An 18,390-nucleotide genomic window follows, 5' to 3' on the forward strand; every position below is an offset into this window, starting at 1 on the left:
GATCCAGCAGTTATCCAAAAAGAGAAAACAAAGAAAACGATTTCTATAACTCCGAACGCATCATCCGCTTCGACGGTTGAAATGTCGAAGTTTAGAAGTCTCAACAGAGTTAAATCTACTAATACGACACGCGAAAAACAATATAATGAGCGGTAAAAGAAAACGTAAACATTAAACGGTATGATATACGAAAACTATAACTCCGTTGAAATAGCCAAACAACTACTCACTGACGTAACATCCGACGAATCCTCCTACCCCGATTCGTCGGGCTCCAACGCCTCAAAGAAACCCAAACTTTCTTCCATTTTTAATATTTTTATTATCTTCAACCCTATTTTCTAGAAAAGTGTTTATATACTTGGGTCCTAAAACCCAAGCCCAACACGCACTTCGGGCCAAAAACCAGGCCCACGTATCCCCGAGTCCCGGTCACCTAATTTTGAAAATAAATAATTTAATTAATTAATAAAATGAATTTACGAACATTCATTTACTCATACCAGCATTATTTATAATGCTGCCCCGATTTGCATGTTTGCTAATCGGGCGTGTTCTTATATGAACATAGTCGATCAGCCTGGACAGGGTTAGCTGATATTCGAGAAGGTGGCATGCTGCTCGTGATTGATGTTAGCATTTTTTTTAATAAGATGACGTTTCATTTTTCTCTTAGATGTAGTGGAATTTGTTGGAGACAGATGTTTTAAGTTTTTCAGAATTGTTAAGTGAGGAAGTTTGTAACTTAAATTTGATTTTCAAGTTTTCAGAATGATGAGATAATTGTTTTGAATATTTATTATTTAGTTTTTCCGTATGTGTTATTATACCTTAAGGTTATGCGATAGATTGGGTTTTGAGGTTGTTGTCACATCTCGGATATCGAGAAGTCGGATATTATTTATGTTATCTTAATTATCAAAATTCGGGGTGTGACACGTATAGTTCTAATTCCTACCATCTTACAAGTAACGTCATTACCCATTAAAATGGAACCACCATCAATGCTCTTATAACAAGTAAACCACTTTCTATTCGGGCACATATGGTAGGAACATCCAGAATCAAGAATCCACCTTTCGGCCATATAGTCTTGTGTGGACACACAGAGACTCACATCATCCCCTTCAGAGCCGGAAGCAAAACTTGCCTTAACTTTAGCCTTACCTTTGTTTGGGTGAGGACAATTACTTGCGTAATGTCCCTTTTCATCACAACTATAGCACTTCACATGTTTCAACGGCTTCTTTGACTTGGACCTAGACCTCTCATTGCTTGTAGAGGTCTGTTCATACAACCTTCCTCTTGCCACTAGCCCTTGTCCTGCATCAATGTTATTCTCAACTCGTGTCTTCTTCATCAACCCATAAAAAGAAGTGCACTTTGGACTTCGTCAAGATCAACATCTTCTCTGTTCACAAAGGTAGTCATTAGATGCTTATAGCTTTCGAGCAAAGAGAATATTAAACATGCCGCTTGATCCTCATCATCCATCTTGATGCCAACATTCAAATAATCCGCTAGGCATTGATGGAACTCACTAACGTGCTCTTGCATCGTTGAACCATCCACCATCATGTACCGATAATGACGTTTCTTAAGGTACATCTTGTTCGTCATGCTCTTGGTCATATATATAGATTCTAGTTTGAGCCAAATACTGGCAGCGGTATTTTCTCCCATCACATTATGCATAACCTCATTTGCAAGACTCAACCGGATTTATGAACAAGCCTGTAGATCGAACTCTTCCCAATCATCCTCACTCATACTCACCATCTTAGATTTAATCCCCTTTAAAGCCTTGTGCAAACTTTGTTGGATGATGATGACCTTTAGTTGGACTTGCTAAATCCCAAAGTTATTCTTCCCATTAAACTTTTCTACTTCAAACTTTGCATTTGACATCTTGGGAGCCATTTTTTAAGTCACACACAATAACCAAAAAAAAATCACTTCGGAATTTTATCGAACACCTTGTCTACACAAATTGTGAGAACTATAGTTCTTCACCAAAACTCAAAATCCTAGGTCGTATACCTCGCTCTGATACCAATTATTGTGAATAAATTAATATGGAAACAACGTTATCCACTACAAATAGATTAACCCTACACAAGAATTGATCCTTCTATCTATACAAGACTTCAACACCCTCCAATTCAAGTACTATCCCAACACTTCTCAATGTCAATTAAACAAGCATATAAAGTAAAACAATTAATGTAAAAGAGAACACACCACAAGACAGGGATATATCGTGGTTCGGCAATTTGCATACGTCCACACTACAAGTTCTAAACATTACTAGATGTCCAGAGTAACAGATTACAAGAGCTCTCAATTCACTCACAAAGAATAAACACTCAACTCACAAAGAATTTCTCTCTTACAATCTCTCTCTTTCTTTCTTTTGGTTAGGTTAAGTTTACATATCTTGTATCTCATTGTGGTATGTTTAAGTTTACATTGTTATTGCCTATTTGTAATAGTTAATTCTATAGTTTAGATTTGTAGTGGTTGGTTATAGTGAAAATTTAGATTTTTCGATTGAAGTTTAGAGTGTTCGTATTCAAACTATCTTAGTGGGGATCGATTCATATATTTTTTTTCAACAATAAATAAGTAAAAAACAAAATTATATATATTTTTATTTTATTATTATTATTATTTTTTTTATTATTTTTTTTTTTATTGACACAATTTAGCACCAAATCTCCGTAGAAGATCTGTTAAAAATAAGTGCTTAACCAGTTTATGGGTAAGGGTGGAATTTGAGCCGAGGGCTCGGAGCTCGGCTTGGGCTCGGCTCATTTAAGCTCGGCTCGAGCTCGCTTCGTTTACTATATGAGCCGAGCTCGAGCTCAATAAAAGTTCGTGTAACAAATGAGCTTGATGAAGCTCTACTGCGTTTAGTTCAAATAGCATATTTATAGTGTAAAATAACCGAGGGCTCTGGTTTCGGCTTGGGCTTGGCTCGTTTAAAGCTCGGCTCATTTCGAGCTCATTTCTTTATATGAGCCGAGCTCGAGCTCAATTTAAAACTTGTGTAATTAGCGAGCCGAGCTTGAGCATGGTAAAGCTCGGCTTGTTTAGCTCGAATTCCATCCTTATTTATGGGTACGCATGTCCTCACATCTTATCATCTATGGCGTCTTTGACCAATATTCTAGATCTTGACTTTCTTTGCCGTGGTGGGTATTTAACAATCATTGTCGCTTATGTTCATGGTCCGAAATCAATATTTCAATCTTAGCATAAAATGCATTTATTTTGACTATTGTAGGGCTGTGAATAAAATGCATTTATTTTGACTATTGTAGGGATGTTTAGAAAGAGTCTGGTTCCTCTATAACTGGGTACAGAGATTGATCTCTGTACCACACACACACATCTCGTATCTCGATGCACACACACACATCTCGAAGCACACACACAGGTATCGAGGCACACACACATTTGAATTTCGAATCAACAGTGAGATAACACGGATCTCTGTAACCGGTTGTAGAGATCTCGAACCCGTTTAGAAAACTTTGTGCGTGTACGTGTTGAAAGTTGAAATAGTGAAACCGATGCACAATACATTACTTTGGAGTTAGGATGAAGGAGACTATTATTATGTAACAAATTTAATTAGACCATATTTATCAACGCAATATTTTGATTAATTAATTTCAGAAAGCTCATTTTGTGTCAGATTTGACATTTTGACATACTTTTTTAGGATGTTAAAAATTGATATAGGAGCCAACCTTGAGGGGAAGGTTGGTTCGGCCTTGGATTTGCTCCAGTGGTCAACTAGTTCAATTCTCCTTAAGGCCACTAGCAAGGCGAATTTCTAACCCGGGCATGTGGTTAGTCGAGATACGCATAAGCTGGCCGGACACCAGTTAGCAAAAAAACAATTATAGGAATAGGACAATCACTGTAAAAGCCAGAATTTTACCAATCTAAAGCAACGACCCACTTGTCCACGCGTCAATGCTGTCTCTATTAAATCATCAAGGCTTTTGACAATTTCCAGTACAATGCAAAGTCTTGGGGAATCACCGATTGATCTTTCTGCGCAATTCTCTTTGATAGGGATAAACATGATTACACTGTTTCAGCAGCTACGTGAATAATTTTTGGTAGTCGAAAAAAATATATAGTAAAGAAAGGGTTGGGGAGCACAAGAAAGCATGAAGATTGCATTAAACCACATATTGAAACTCTTCTGCTTCTCAACTCTCTTCCAAGCCATTCACTCAGCCAACACCACCAACTCAACCTACTACTACAACCAGTGTGCTCCATCAATGTGTGGAAGTTCTCTCATGCAGTTTCCTTTTGGAAAAAACCCACTTTGTAGTAGTGGCTACTTAACGACAACGTGTGAAAAGAACTCGTCAGTTTTCCTAATAGATGAAGAGAACCCCTACATCAAATATAAACTTCTTCAAAACCTCACAACTGATGTCTACGCCAGCACTTCAATAAAGCTTGTTGACAACTCTCTCTATGGTTGTGGTACTATTCGTCCTTTTATCGGTTCAACACCAAATTTAGGTTATGAAGCACAAAAGGGGCCATGTTAGGTACCTTACACTATAGTTCGGCTTACAAACCAGGCACTTTTTTTAACTGTACAAAAGAACCAGATAAGAATACTCTGGCTAAGATGATCAGGTCTCCTTGTTTGGAGTGTGTTGAGACTAGTAACTTGTGTTATTTTTATGATGGATTCATTGGTCATGTTGATTTTTGTATACCATTTAGAATTGCAATCCCTGTTAAGATCTTTGGTAATCTTAGGGAGGTTAGGAATTTGAGAAGAGTGCTTCAAGAAGGATTTGAGGTTCAGTGGGATGGAAATTGTAATTCATGTATGGACAAAAATATTGGAAGATGTGGGTATGTGAATCAAGAAAAGAAAACTAGTAGTGAGGAGTATTGCTTTTGCAGGGATGGGATTCACAAAGGCACTTGCAGTGGTAAGTTATTAAAAGGTGATCGAGTATATTTTCTTCAGATCTAAGCTTATTATACTTATGTTCTGATTGGCTATTTTCCAGGGGAGTTTATTGAGCTTCGTCCTACTAATGATGGAAAGGATGTCATAAACAAACCTCACAAACACAAAATTGGGCTGATTGTAGGTAAGACAAACTTTTAAGCTGAACACACAAATCAATCATAACTTCTTCTTAATATATCAATCAATTTACGCATTTCCTTATTATATGACATATATAATAAGCATTATTACTATCTGAAATAAACTCTGAATAAACTAGGGCGCACGCCAGCCGTTGAATAATAAATCAAGTATGAGGTGTTCGACTAGTATGTCTAGGATATTGTTTGATATCATTTTCTCAAGATGTTTAACTATTGAACTTCTTTGTGTGGGAAAAAGGTATTGGGATGGCGGGAGCAACATTCATGTTTCTATCAATTTCGTACATTTCCTACAAACGAAGGCATAAGAAACAGATTCGTTTTAGAAGCACAGATGATCAAGTACTAAGGCGCTATCTCGAGGGGGTTAGTGGCACAGCTCCAGCTTCAGTAGAGACTTTCTTGCACAACTACACTTTAGGAAGGCCAACAAGATTTTCCTACAAGCAGCTCAAGAAGTACACCAACAATTTCACTCAAAAGATTGGCCAAGGAGGCTTTGGTTCAGTCTATAAAGGCGAACTTCCCAATGGCTTCTCCATTGCTGTTAAAATCCTCGATGAAACTACTAATCAGATCGAAACTCAGTTCCTCAATGAGGTCTTGACGATCGGTTGCATCCACCACAATCACTTAGTCCGGCTTCTGGGGTATTGTTTTGACCATTCTAGAATAGCTCTTATTTACGAGTACCTGGTGAATGGTTCTCTTGACAAATACATTCTCCAAAAGAAACATATGAACAAATGTCAGTCCAAAAACACATCATCACCCCAAGATGTACCAAAGATAATGAATTTGACGTGGACTCAACTACTCCACATTGCCATTGGAACAGCAAAAGGACTTGCTTATCTTCACGAGGAATGTCGAAATAGAATACTACATTGTGATATTAAGCCTCATAATATTCTTTTAGATGACAAATTTCAGCCAAAGGTGTCAGATTTTGGGTTGGCAATGGCATTGAACAAGGAGAATAGTCACATCTCAATGACACATGGAACAGGTACTCCTGGCTACGCTCCACCAGAGATGTGGTATGCTAAGTTTGGTCCAGTGACAGATAAGTCCGATGTCTATAGTTTTGGAATGGTTTTGTTAGAGATGGCAGGGAAGAGGAGGAATTTTGAGGTTGGTGTTAGCAAAACAAGTGAGATGTACTTCCCAGAGTGGGTCTTCTCACATCATGTACAAAATGCGTATGGTGATGGAGGTGTTTGGAAATGGCATGAATGCAAGGGGAAAGAGGAGGAAGAAATGGCAATGAGGTTGGAACTGGTCGGATTATGGTGTATCCAGTTCGAACCTTCGAAACGACCTTCTATGAGGAAAGTGGTAGATATGCTAGAAGGGAATGTGGCTATTGAGATCCCTTCAGCCCCATTTGATGCCAACTTCTCACATGGATAAAGTGTTGTCAAAATCGCGCCTGAATTGAATACTCTAATCTCCTTTGAAAAGCCAGGGACTTGTGCAAACTGCTCACTCGGTAGTACAACGTTTGCAGTCCCATTCCTTCTTCATCCGCGATGTATATATCCAGAACGTGAATGAGAATCCATAGTCAATGGAGGTGCGCTAGATTATACTTGTTCTTAACATCCTGCAATGCTTTAAGATTATTTGAGGTCTCCTCACCAATTTCAGCACCAAATCCAAATGGCGTCTTACACCGAACAGTGTAAATTTTCTTTTTATCATCTGCTTCACTTCGAACCACCTTGGTCAACAATCGAATGCAATAATCAAAACTATCGATCCCCCCAAGTGCATAGTCCCAACCAGGAAATTTTAGATAGACAAGCCAATGATCAAAATTCCATTCGGAGTTAAATTTAGACAGGTGATAATAGCTGTAGATATCATTAAATCGGTAATTCCAATTAAGACAGTGTCCTTGTTCCTAGAAGCGTAGCAGCTATCTTCATCGATAAAAAGAACCTCTGGCCAATCCATAAGCCTACGTTGGGCAGCTTTACTAATTTTAGCACCAAACCCAAAGAGGTGCTCGCACAAAACAAGTTAAATTTTCTTTCTTGCTGCCACTTTACATTTGTATAGAACAACACGAGCTAAAGTGTTCACATAATGATCAAACAAGTCTTCCTCTGTAGGGAAGTCTATGCCAATGCTAGAGACAGTCACAAGCCAATGTTTCTTATCGCCTTTAGACTTGGACTTGGATGAGTAAAGACGAGTGGTGATTATTGATGAACAGCAAGGGGTAGATGGAAGAACAAATAATATTTAGCCAAGGCTAATGAGTAAAGAGTACTTCCTCGTGCAAGCAGCCAGTTTTTTGAAGAGATGAAGAGAGAAAATGTTTCAATTTCACGTGTTTGTGTTTTCCTTCCCCACAGGTACTGAATTTGGTGTTAAGGGAATAAACGGATATATTGATCCAGAGTACAATGCAACTTCCCGGTTAAGTGTAAAGTGTGATGTCTACAGCTTTGGGGTAGTTCTAATTGAGCTTCTGTACTGGAAGGTAATCGAAAGTCAATCCTTTTCTGAACTGGAAAGTGTTAAAGATTTCATGCTTTCCATGGAATGTGGGGGTATCCATCAGATATTTGATCACAGTAGTATAGGTGAAGGAGACAGAGCTCAAACTCGAGCAATCGCAACTCTTGCTTTGAAATGTATAAGATTCGAAGGAGTTGAAAGGCCGACTATGACGGAAATGGCAAAGGAGCTAGCTAAGAAGAATAAAAGACTACTTCATGTGAAGAAATTACAGTGGTGTGGCTGTTAGTCTGTTACTGAGCTGTTCTTTTGAGCAGTCATGCTGTAGCATATTTTCTTTGCAGAAGTGGATTTGCCTGTGATTGATTGCATACATTGTCTTAAGAATAGAATAGCAAGAATCATGAGAGTGGAATCACAAAGGAAGAACAATGCCAACATTAACATTTTGAGATAGAAGTAAAAGAAATTGTGATCTCTTCTTTATTCTCACCCACTCTATTATTTTGTTTGTGATAAAATCAATTGAACTAGTAAATTCACGAGAATAGTTAACCTCTACATTCTGCAAAATCAACTTTTTTTGGGTGATCCATATAGGCCTTGAATCAGAGTTCTGCTTAAACTTGAAGAGCTTCATTTGTTAACTAAGATTAAATATGGACTCTGTTATTAAGACCACTTGCTGCAGCCAATTGGCGTTCGTTCAGATTATGGCTCATTTATAAGATCTATCCAAAAGTAATACCATAGAACACCATGAACTAAATTACAAAACTTTACTAAAAACTTTTCTAAGCGAACGGAGGCATAATATTATTAAATTTCCTATGTCGACATCGCATTTGTAAAAGTAATCTTGTGACCTACATGGTTCCATTAGAAAGTTTATCAGAGATTACTTATTTAGTTTGGATTTTGGAAGAAATAGTTGATCATTGAGACCTCCCAGCTGCGACTTGGACAGAATTAGTCGTCCACGCTCAATGTTTAACCTTCCCTATTCTTGCTACTTCCCCACCCACGTTAAGACCATCATTTCCACCCTTTCACAATACTTGCAGACAGATGAAACGAGAAGTAACAAAAAAATAAAAACTCGCTGATCTAAGATCATCAGCACTAGCGTCCTCTATTATTAACAATTTGGTCCTCTATTATTAACAATTTGGTGTACTACTCACTATAGAACCAGATCCATGAAATACAAAACAATTTTAATAATTTTTATGAAATTGCTGCTCTTAGAGAAACAGTCTCACCTAATGAAGCAAAATATACTGCAACTAGGATATATACTGCAGGGCCTACGAATGTAACAGATAACACCAACACCAGTTTGATGCATTATCAAATGAAATGGAGAACAAAGGTAACCCACAGTCCCACACCACCGTTGTCATTATTATTGAAAACTCGTCAGATCCAAAATGATTTTTTTGGTCAATCAAACACAATGTATACAAATTTCATGTAGATTGAACATAGTCCGTACAAAATTACTCGTTGTTCAAGCAAGCGTACCAAGGAGCATTTTACAAAATCTGAGCAACACTTAATGTGCCAGGACAAGGAAAAAGAACCCACATACCGTGGAATACAATAAGTAAATCAACACCAAACACGCAACACACAACACAACAAAACAAAACAAAACAAACAAAAAAAAAAGCACACCTAACAAAGGGAAATTAAATCAAAAAAATTTAATAAAATATTAAAAAGTAAAAATAAAGAAAATGCAGTTATGCACCTATATTACTTTGTGGACTGATTTGAGATAGGCGAATAGCAGAATAGGAGAGGAGGGTCTCTGCCATTAAAAAGGGAAAGAAAGGTTCCTCGAACAATGGTCAATCAAGAACCCTTGAAGCATTACGACTCAGAGCCCTGTGACTCAAGATCATAGCCCGCACCTGACAAAATTGTTTTGAGCTCCACAAGGGAAAGGTTTGCAATACAAGGACACGTTTAAGGACCAATTATCCACAGGAGAAACTTTTTTCCACGATTGAACCGAACAGGATGACAGAACCAGGAAACCACGTGCACGTAATGGAACAGAACAATCCGACCATCTCCACAACAAAGAACAACAAAGGACAAGGAACCAGGTCTGAAACAAGGAACGACATCTGCATTTCAAGCAAACTGCAACAAGTCACGGAAAACAGGAGCTTCTTCCAGCAAAATGGCAATGCAAGGGATCAATGTGTGACTTAAATGTTGTGTTCATATTGCAGATATCTTGTTGCTGCTGCCTAAAGGGCTCACAATTTCAATGTGTAAAAACCAGGTCTCAGGGTGCATGATTAGCGAGAAAGAAACCCAAGCATGCATCCAAAAAGACCAAAGAAGGTCAAATTGTAGCCTGCCAAAAGGTTAACATCATTAAAAATGTTTCAAACAATAAGAAACTGGATACAACATTCTAGCAGTAGAGGGTCAAAAAATACCATGTGTCCTTTGTTAAAACCCAAGTTTCCAAGAACGGAAAAGCCAAAATATGCACTGAATAAAATGTACTACTGCTTCTATTTCCCAAGTGACAAGCACAGCTCACAATGAACACCCTCAAAATCACTTGGTAGAAAGAAGCATGGGTACAAGTACAACAGAGCTGTAAACACCCTGAATCCTCCACATATCCAAATAAAGACCAGGACCGAGAACCCACAAATGTTAAAAAGTATGCAAGCAAATCGTCCAGAAACCAGCAGCAATATTGCATTCAAAGAGTATAAGACCAAATTTGAGATGCATGTCAAACTTAAGATGCCTCTGAACAAAACATAGTACTGAATATCTGATAGAACACAAAATAGTTGAACCACATTTTCCGGCCAAAGTTCCACACTTTGCAAAAGAAAGATTAACTACAATGATCACTGCTGGTACGTTGAGAAGAAGATGCCCTGCAAACTCCCCGAGAAATGTGTATCAATAGAAGCTCCACAGGTACCAAACCTGCAATAGACACAAAAGTCAAATCCAAAACTTCCCAGTTAATCTCAGTGACTACAAACAATATACTAAAGAATACAGCAACATACCTCAAAAGTGGTCAAATTATCAAGACCTATAACCACTTCCTGAGCCACGACGTTCATAAGGACCAGAACGATCACGACTGTAGCGGTCACTTCCCGACCCCCCACGACTGCCAGAATCCTTGCTGCGTCCACCATTATAACGATCTCCATTACGGTCAGGTCCACCACTATAGCGACCTCCACCACCCCCACCACCACCATACTTATCATCCCTTCCTCCATACCTCCCCCCTCTTCCACCATCATCACCAGAGGGACACTCCCGAGCAAAATGGCCAGGTTTTCCACATTTAAAACACTCACCCCCTCCACCTCCACCTCCACCTCCACGAGAGCTTCCATAGTCACGGTCACGACCACGATCGCGGTCATCATCACGGTCTCGACCAGAGCCTTGATGAGGCTGAGCTTTATCAACAGTAATAGCTCGACCATCTAGATCTACGCCATTCATTTCATGAATAGCTTCTTCCATAGATTTCTTCTCATCAAAAGTGACAAATCCAAAACCTCGAGAGCGACCGGAGAACCTATCAACAACGACCTGAAATTGGGACAAAACAAAAAGTCTTTCAGGAGATTTCCATAATTAAACTTAACAACCTAAGAGGCTAAAGATCAAAGTCAACTGCCAGTAAGTCAAAAACACTGTATCAACATACGACCACCACCCAACTAAAGGACAAAAGCACAACTTGTCAAGATATAGCAGTGAAACAACGAAAAGAAAGAAGAATACACCTTATAATGTTCTCTTTTTCACGGCACTGTAGGTATAGCTAAATGCATTATACTGTTTAAGAACCTTAACAGAAATGACACCCAAAACACATGCTCAATTTACACAAGCAAAATAAATCAACAGGTGCAAATTTTAGCTAAAATGAATACCTTTGCCTCAACAAGATGGCCAAACTTTTCAAAAGCATGCTTCAGACCTCTATCAGAAGTAGACCATGAAAGTCCCCCAATAAAACAGCGGTACTCCACTGGTTCTGACATGTCTCAACTAATCAAAACAAACATAAAAGTCAAGTATAAATATTGACAATATTGAAGGAAACAAAAGTAAGATCCTCTAAACCAAACACCTCATGAGTCATAAACAAACAAAGTTTTCATCTTTTTTAATCAAGATCCCTACGTGACCATATAATTTGGAGAGCTTGTTACATTGTACTCCATAATAACAAATATATATTTCTATGTCATTTAAATATAGTTCCAATTCTAAACCAATTGCTTAACCTACAATCCTAATATTGCATCACGCTTCTAAATTCAATTTCCAAGTAGGCCAACACTATAATATAGTCAACAATCTTATCACCAACTTAAATTCCACTTTCACACAGTTAATAATACCCATCTCAAAACAAGAACAACTACGTCATAATCTAACTAACTAATAAACAAAACCCAATCTTTACCTCAAAACAACAACAATATAAAAAAAAAAATACGAAAACAGATCAAACAATAAATAAATATCAATCATAAATTAAAAGATGGATGTAAAGTGGCCATACCAGAAAAACTAGACAGAAAGATTTTGGTGTTTTTTTTAGGCTGTCTAAGAAGAAGAAGAAGAAACCCTAGCAGTAGCAAATAAAAAATGGATTTGATTCCTTTCGTTAGCTTCTTAGCTGCTTCAGTATTATATCTAGACCGTTAGATGTTAAATTGTTTATCGTTATGTAATTGTGCGGTTGAGATCTGTTTTTTATTTATTAGGACGACCGACCATAGGTGGTATCGCACGTGTTTGAAGTACATAGGTTACTAGATTTGGAGTTTCGACTTTACAATTTTACCCATGTGTGAGATTCTACGGTTTCTGGACATTGAGCTTCGGGCTAGAATTTGTCTAACCATGTTCAGAAATACTTAGGGTGTGTTTGTTAATTGGCAAACTTCTAGTGGGAAAATATAAGATTTGCCAGTGTTTTCCCACTATAGATTTGCCAGACAAATCTATAATTGGGAAAAATTTTTTCTTAGGTGTTTGTTTGCAAAAATTTATAGTGGGAAAATATAAAATTTGTCAGTTTTGCCAGTGTTTGTTTACATGATTTTTCTCCAGTGGCAAATGATATTTCAATTTTTTGGAGATATTTTTTTTGGTTTTCAAACTCAATGAAATATAACAAAAAATTAAATAAAATACAAATTAAATAAAATTAAATACAATACAACTCAACTTTAATAGTATCCATATGATGTCTTCTCAAACAACCATAAAATAAAGTGAAAGTGCAATGAACCATAACAACTATTGTTATCCAAACACATATAAAATGTCATTGTGCTTTGGAAAAATTCTATTTTTGTACTTTCCCATACTTGGATTCCAAACCGTGAATAAGTCATTGCGTCTTGAATTCCCCACTCTCATTTTCGCATATAGCTCCTGCAAAGACACCTCGTTTTTTTTTTTTTGGTGTTTTTGTGACACGAAAAGCAAACATCATGGAATATCTAAAACCGGATACTATTACACTTGAAGAACTAGTATTGGAGATAATAGATTGACCAATAATGTCGAGCCTCGGAGGTCCTGTCATAAGCTTGGGCATTGCTCTGCCAAACTGTACCAAGCATTGTTCCATATTACAATAGTGGACACTTTATTACCTTGTATTATCACTTTATTTCTACCTAACCATTTTTCATGTAAGAGAACGAGGACATACAAATCCCTATTGATCAGCATTAGCATACCAACTAATGAATTTTGCAATCCTTATCCTGCAAGTACTGTTGTTCATGGTTTCCACCCTTATGGCTGCTGGAGAGGCAAAACCACAGACTCGAATAACGAAATCAGACTTTTCCTAAAGGAAGGGTGTAGAGATCAAATGACAAATGGTCCAATGCGTCTATTTAGTGTGGGTGGTAGTGGAATATTTCATTTATTTTCCTCCTTTTCTTTTCTAAACGATAATTTTCAACTTGACACTAGATCATGCTAATCTCATTTCTTACACTCTGCACTGGGCTTATACATTACTTACTACCCATGTTGATCTCATTTTTCTTAGTGGGAACTGAGAAATGAATGCAGGAAAAAAGTGATTGCTATATATACTCGTGAACTCCGTGCACACACACTAAATCGACCACAAACACCAAAGACACCACCAAAGACAAAGGCATAGCGGTAGTAGCCTTCAACAAAGATCGCAAAGCATAGCATTAGCAGCAACACACCACCACCACTCCACCACACCCACTACACCACACCCACCACACCACCTAACACACACACTCACACTACCACACACACACCCACATTGCCACTACACACACAAAGACTCAACAAGAACACACAATAAAATATCCAAAAGTAACATCAATGTCACTTAGCTTTCCCATTATATGGTAAGGTGGATATGTATTTGCTAAATTAACTTAGGTTGGATATGTGGTTATAATTAATTATCTCTCGTTAATTGATATGGAATTTCTTTGAGTATTTTCGCCTGCACTATCACTTCTCATTCGGTGATATGTCATGGTTCTCCGGAGATTGTTCTACTTGCATCAATCTTTAAAGCGGCTCTAGTTAAGTGGAAAAGGTCCGCTTCTCTCGGACCAAAGTTCAAAATGACTAAACGAAATGACTCGACTCCATATACATTGAAGAAATGACTAAACGAAGGGATTCTAACACAATTTAAAATTACAAGGAGATAGCATAATCAAGGAGATTAAAGATAGCATAATCAAGCTTAAGTAAGATCCACTCTTGACTTCCCATGATCCAAAATGAAAGGCACAACCCTCTAATCGGAAGAAGCATAACAACACGTCCTCGTCCGTAAGGAGGAGGCGACGAGAGGCCTTGTAGTAAATAATATCCACGGAGGAAGATTAATTCCAACTCTTGTAAAAGGGTTAAACAAATATATCCGAGATAATCGATCTTGTTTGGGGCGTTAATCAACCAATCGTGTAGAGAACCCCACAAGTAATATCCTCTAACCTCGGGCATATCTAGCTCCCATACTGTTTCTCTAGAACATCAAACCCTCTTGTATTGGTATCGTAATTGGCACAAAACATAAGCCATGGAACTCCATACTTGTTGTCGAAGTTGCCTCACCGTGTCTGAAAATAGTGTCTCCACCACTTACAAACCCAACCAAAGCAAAATTTGGTCAGAAATCGCACACGTTCTAAAATCTCTTCAAGCGGTGCCGGTGGAAGTGTACTCCAATCAATTAACACCATCGTCTCTCCTTTTCGTTTTACACTGTGCCATCCAAGCGTCTGCTTTCTTCTTCTTTGATACACCGTAAGTGAAGTTGCTTCATTCCACTCTTTCGTGTAAGAGGTGGCAAAAGAATAAGGAGATTGAAGCGAGGGGTTCACCATTTGTGATTTTTATATTCACCAACTCACACAACCAGGGCAAGCTATATACCAAATCCTCCACCTCAATCTACAAAACAAAACAATACAAGTAAGTAAGTAGGGTTTCGTGATCGAAGCAATAAAAACAAAATTGAACTCACTTGGTTGTTATAGTTACACCACTTGCGTCATGTTATATTTTCATAGTAATTATGTTTATCTTATCACCGTGATTTGGAAAGTGGAAACAAATAAAAGTTAAAATTGCCAAAAGAAAATGCAAATGTAGAAATTAGATGACTCGTAAATTTGTCCTCTGAATCAAAATATGAACACTTAACTTGAAATCGTTTCTACTTTGAATTTAGAGAGCTTTTAATTTATATAGAAACCCAAACACAATTTAAAATTACAAGTTATTTAACAAAAGTACGCGACCTTCACCGATTGAATGAGAACAATCGATGGAATTGTTTACTTACAAATTGGTGCGAAGAGATTGAATGTATATGGAGTCGAAGTCATTTCAATCTCAACCTATATACCAGTGAAAAAAAGAGATTGAGAGAAGAGAGAAGAGAGAGAAGGAGATAAAGAGCGAGAGAGTATACTTGAAAAGAGAACGAGTTGATGAGAGAGGTGAGAGAGAAGAGAGATCGAGAGGGAGAGTTGTTTCTATTTTCCTACCATAGTGGGAAAATACCATGTGACTAATTCAACTTTGGAGGGAGGTGTTTTCTATTTTCCCACTTCTAGTGGGATAATTTGATTTGTCGGCTAATTCTAAATAGTGTTTGTCAGGGCCCTTAAATACACCCAAACACTGGCAAATGGTACTTCTAGTGGGATAATACAATTAGCCACCCTCATTTGCCAGTTAACAAACACACCCTTAATGTTCAGCGAAAAAGGCTTTTATTTACTCAAAGCCGGTCAGCCTAAAACATGCCGAATAGTGACAACTTCAATTTTTTTTTTTAATGGTCTCGATTTTTTGATTTTGCAATCATCTTTTGATATTGTTAAACATAATCAAATGAGTTGAAATTTTGTGGAGGTGATCTTCAAAGTTTGTTGGACATATCCACAAAAAATTAGGTTCTAGTTCATCTTGTGGGTAAAATTGTGGGCCATGGTATAAACCATGGTATATTGATCCCTCCCTATATGTGTGTGTGTAGTCGTTGACATTATTATTAATAATTCATAGAATATATATAATGTATTAATTAATTCATAGTACGCGTACATGTAGTCGTTGACATTATTATTAATATTTATAATACATATGTTCAATGTAATGTTACAAAATATGTATTTAATAACATATATTCACTATTATACTACCCCAATATATTTAGTTGACTTTTACACATAAAACAAAAAAAAAAAAAACAAAACTATATATTATAGTGTTTGGGTTTGCATTTATTTAGTGTAATATAATACTAAATTTTATATATCAAAATCATAATAATCGGTTTCAGTTTCGGTTCGAGCACCCACCGGGCCACCGGTTTTTTACGGTTTGGTTCTAACAAGTTTGGTTCTTGAAGACCCACTTTTAATGGGTCTAACATTTTAAGACACATAACCACTATAAACAGTTCCAATTCCGGTTCGGTTTCGAGTAATCGGTGTTGGAGTTATCCCTCACATGAGAAAGAGGAGAGAAAGCAGTATTGTTCGTGTGAAGAAGTCTGAGCGCACACGCGCTCAGATTGGTCATGACCAAGGCGCGCCCACACCCTTGCCGTGAAAAAGAAGATAATTTTTTTTCAGCCTTTCACAAAACAAAGTTACTGGACTTTTGACTTTGAGGAAAACAAGAGAGCGCGCACGCGCTCATGTCTAAACTCGTCAATTTCTATTTTCTACAGTAACCGCGAGATTGCAGTTTACTATAAAAACATAAACAAGGTTTTGGAAAACCTAAGTCTTGAATAGAAACCCAATTTTGAGAGCAATCAAAATTGAGAGAAAACCCTTGCAAAGAGAAAAGCTTGTTAGGAAAGATGACTGATCTAGTAAAGTGGAGAGACTTGAGAGGAGTGATTGTAATCTTCCTTCCCGTACTTATAAAAGGATTAGCTCTTGTGGAAGTAGGCATCATTGCCCGAACCACGTTACATCTTTGTGTTGTGGTATGTTTTATTTACTTTATATTTTTATTGCCTGTCTGTGATAGTTATATCCATAGATTAGGATTGTGGTTGTTGGTTGTAGTGAAAGATTAGATTTTTTATTGGAGTAGTAGATTGTCCAAGTACAAGTTATCTTAGTGGGGATCGATTGGTATCGTTGTCCCCAACAAGTGGTATCAGAGCCAGGTTAGATTAATCTAGGTTGTTATCTAATTTTTGCTCAGAAGGTGTTTGACAAAATTCCTGAGAGAAGGTTTGAGTTAAAATAGTTTGCAGAGATGGATCATTCTGTAAACACTCGCATGACTAGTCTGAATTGAGCTAACTACACTATTTGGAAAGCCAAGATGAAAGACTTGCTCTATTGTAAGGACTTGACACAACCCATTGAAAATAGATGAGTAAAACCATACGCAATAGTGGCAGCTGAGTGGTGCAAGCTTGATAGAAAAGCAATTGGGTACATTCGATAGTGAATAGACAACAGTGTCTTCTACCATGTATCCTAAGAGACTACAGCTTTTGGCTTGTGGAAGAAACTCAAAGACCACTATTATAACACCCCGTCTTTTTATTGCATTTCCTATAATAATATTAATAGTAATAATAATAATAATAATAATGTAAATAGAAAACAGAAATAGGATATCCAGTTGTTAGGATAAAAGCCCGTCAGTAAGTAGATAGGTTTAAAACCCTTGTTTTTCGGAGAGGTTTGAAAAACTAGAAAATAGGGGTTTCTCACGCAGAGTTTTTTTTTGGAGAAAAACAAAACGAGAGTTTTAGAAAAAAAAAAAAAAAGTGAGAGTTTTACTGAGAGAAAAAAAAAGGGTTTTGAACGAGGAAGATTATCGTTTCGCGTGACAGTAGACGACGGGGTTTCGATTTTGGGGAGTTGTTCGGGCTATTCGATTTTAACAGTGAGTAGTAGTTTTTTTTTCTATTTCACCTCACCTTGAGATTTAGAGTTTTATGGGTACGAGGAAAAACCTAGGTTTCCCCTCAGTATTTTTGTTCTGCATATTCTTCGATTGTTGTTTTTCTGTCAAATTGATAAACATGTTAACTTATTGATTTGCGAGACTATGGAATTTTATTGGTAAAGCTTTATGGGTCATTAATGGCAGATGCCCAACAAATGAAAATTGTCTAGGATTTCGTTTGAATTTTTCTGTTGTGGTATTGAATTTATATGGTGGCGGTTT

At 37.3% G+C, this 18,390-nt stretch overlaps 3 protein-coding genes across 3 annotated transcripts; 2 read left to right on the forward strand and 1 right to left on the reverse strand.

The window, feature by feature from the left end:
- The first annotated feature begins 4,024 nt into the window (after positions 1–4,024).
- LOC147490623 (rust resistance kinase Lr10-like) lies at positions 4,025–8,110 on the forward strand. Its single transcript, XM_086566863.1, has 3 exons — positions 4,025–4,976; positions 5,058–5,141; positions 5,402–8,110. The coding sequence occupies exons 1-3, from the start codon at positions 4,574–4,576 to the stop codon at positions 6,574–6,576; spliced, it is 1,662 nt and encodes a 553-aa protein (XP_086422989.1). The 5' UTR covers positions 4,025–4,573; the 3' UTR covers positions 6,577–8,110.
- LOC147490624 (putative wall-associated receptor kinase-like 16) lies at positions 6,826–7,921 on the forward strand. Its single transcript, XM_086565403.1, has 2 exons — positions 6,826–6,847; positions 7,527–7,921. The coding sequence occupies exons 1-2, from the start codon at positions 6,826–6,828 to the stop codon at positions 7,919–7,921; spliced, it is 417 nt and encodes a 138-aa protein (XP_086421529.1).
- A 2,227-nt stretch (positions 8,111–10,337) lies between the features above and the next one.
- ATRZ-1A (RNA-binding (RRM/RBD/RNP motifs) family protein with retrovirus zinc finger-like domain-containing protein) lies at positions 10,338–12,375 on the reverse strand. The gene is made up of 4 exons (XM_086566866.1): positions 12,215–12,375; positions 11,577–11,694; positions 10,686–11,229; positions 10,338–10,599 (listed from the first exon to the last, which is right to left on the reverse strand). The coding sequence occupies exons 2-3, from the start codon at positions 11,685–11,687 to the stop codon at positions 10,705–10,707; spliced, it is 636 nt and encodes a 211-aa protein (XP_086422992.1). The 5' UTR covers positions 11,688–11,694; positions 12,215–12,375; the 3' UTR covers positions 10,338–10,599; positions 10,686–10,704.
- Between the last annotated feature and the right edge of the window lie 6,015 nt (positions 12,376–18,390).

The sequence above is a fragment of the Coptis chinensis genome, chromosome 6 (assembly GCF_015680905.1).
Source record: "Coptis chinensis isolate HL-2020 chromosome 6, ASM1568090v1, whole genome shotgun sequence".
NCBI classification, from domain to species: Eukaryota; Viridiplantae; Streptophyta; class Magnoliopsida; order Ranunculales; family Ranunculaceae; genus Coptis; species Coptis chinensis.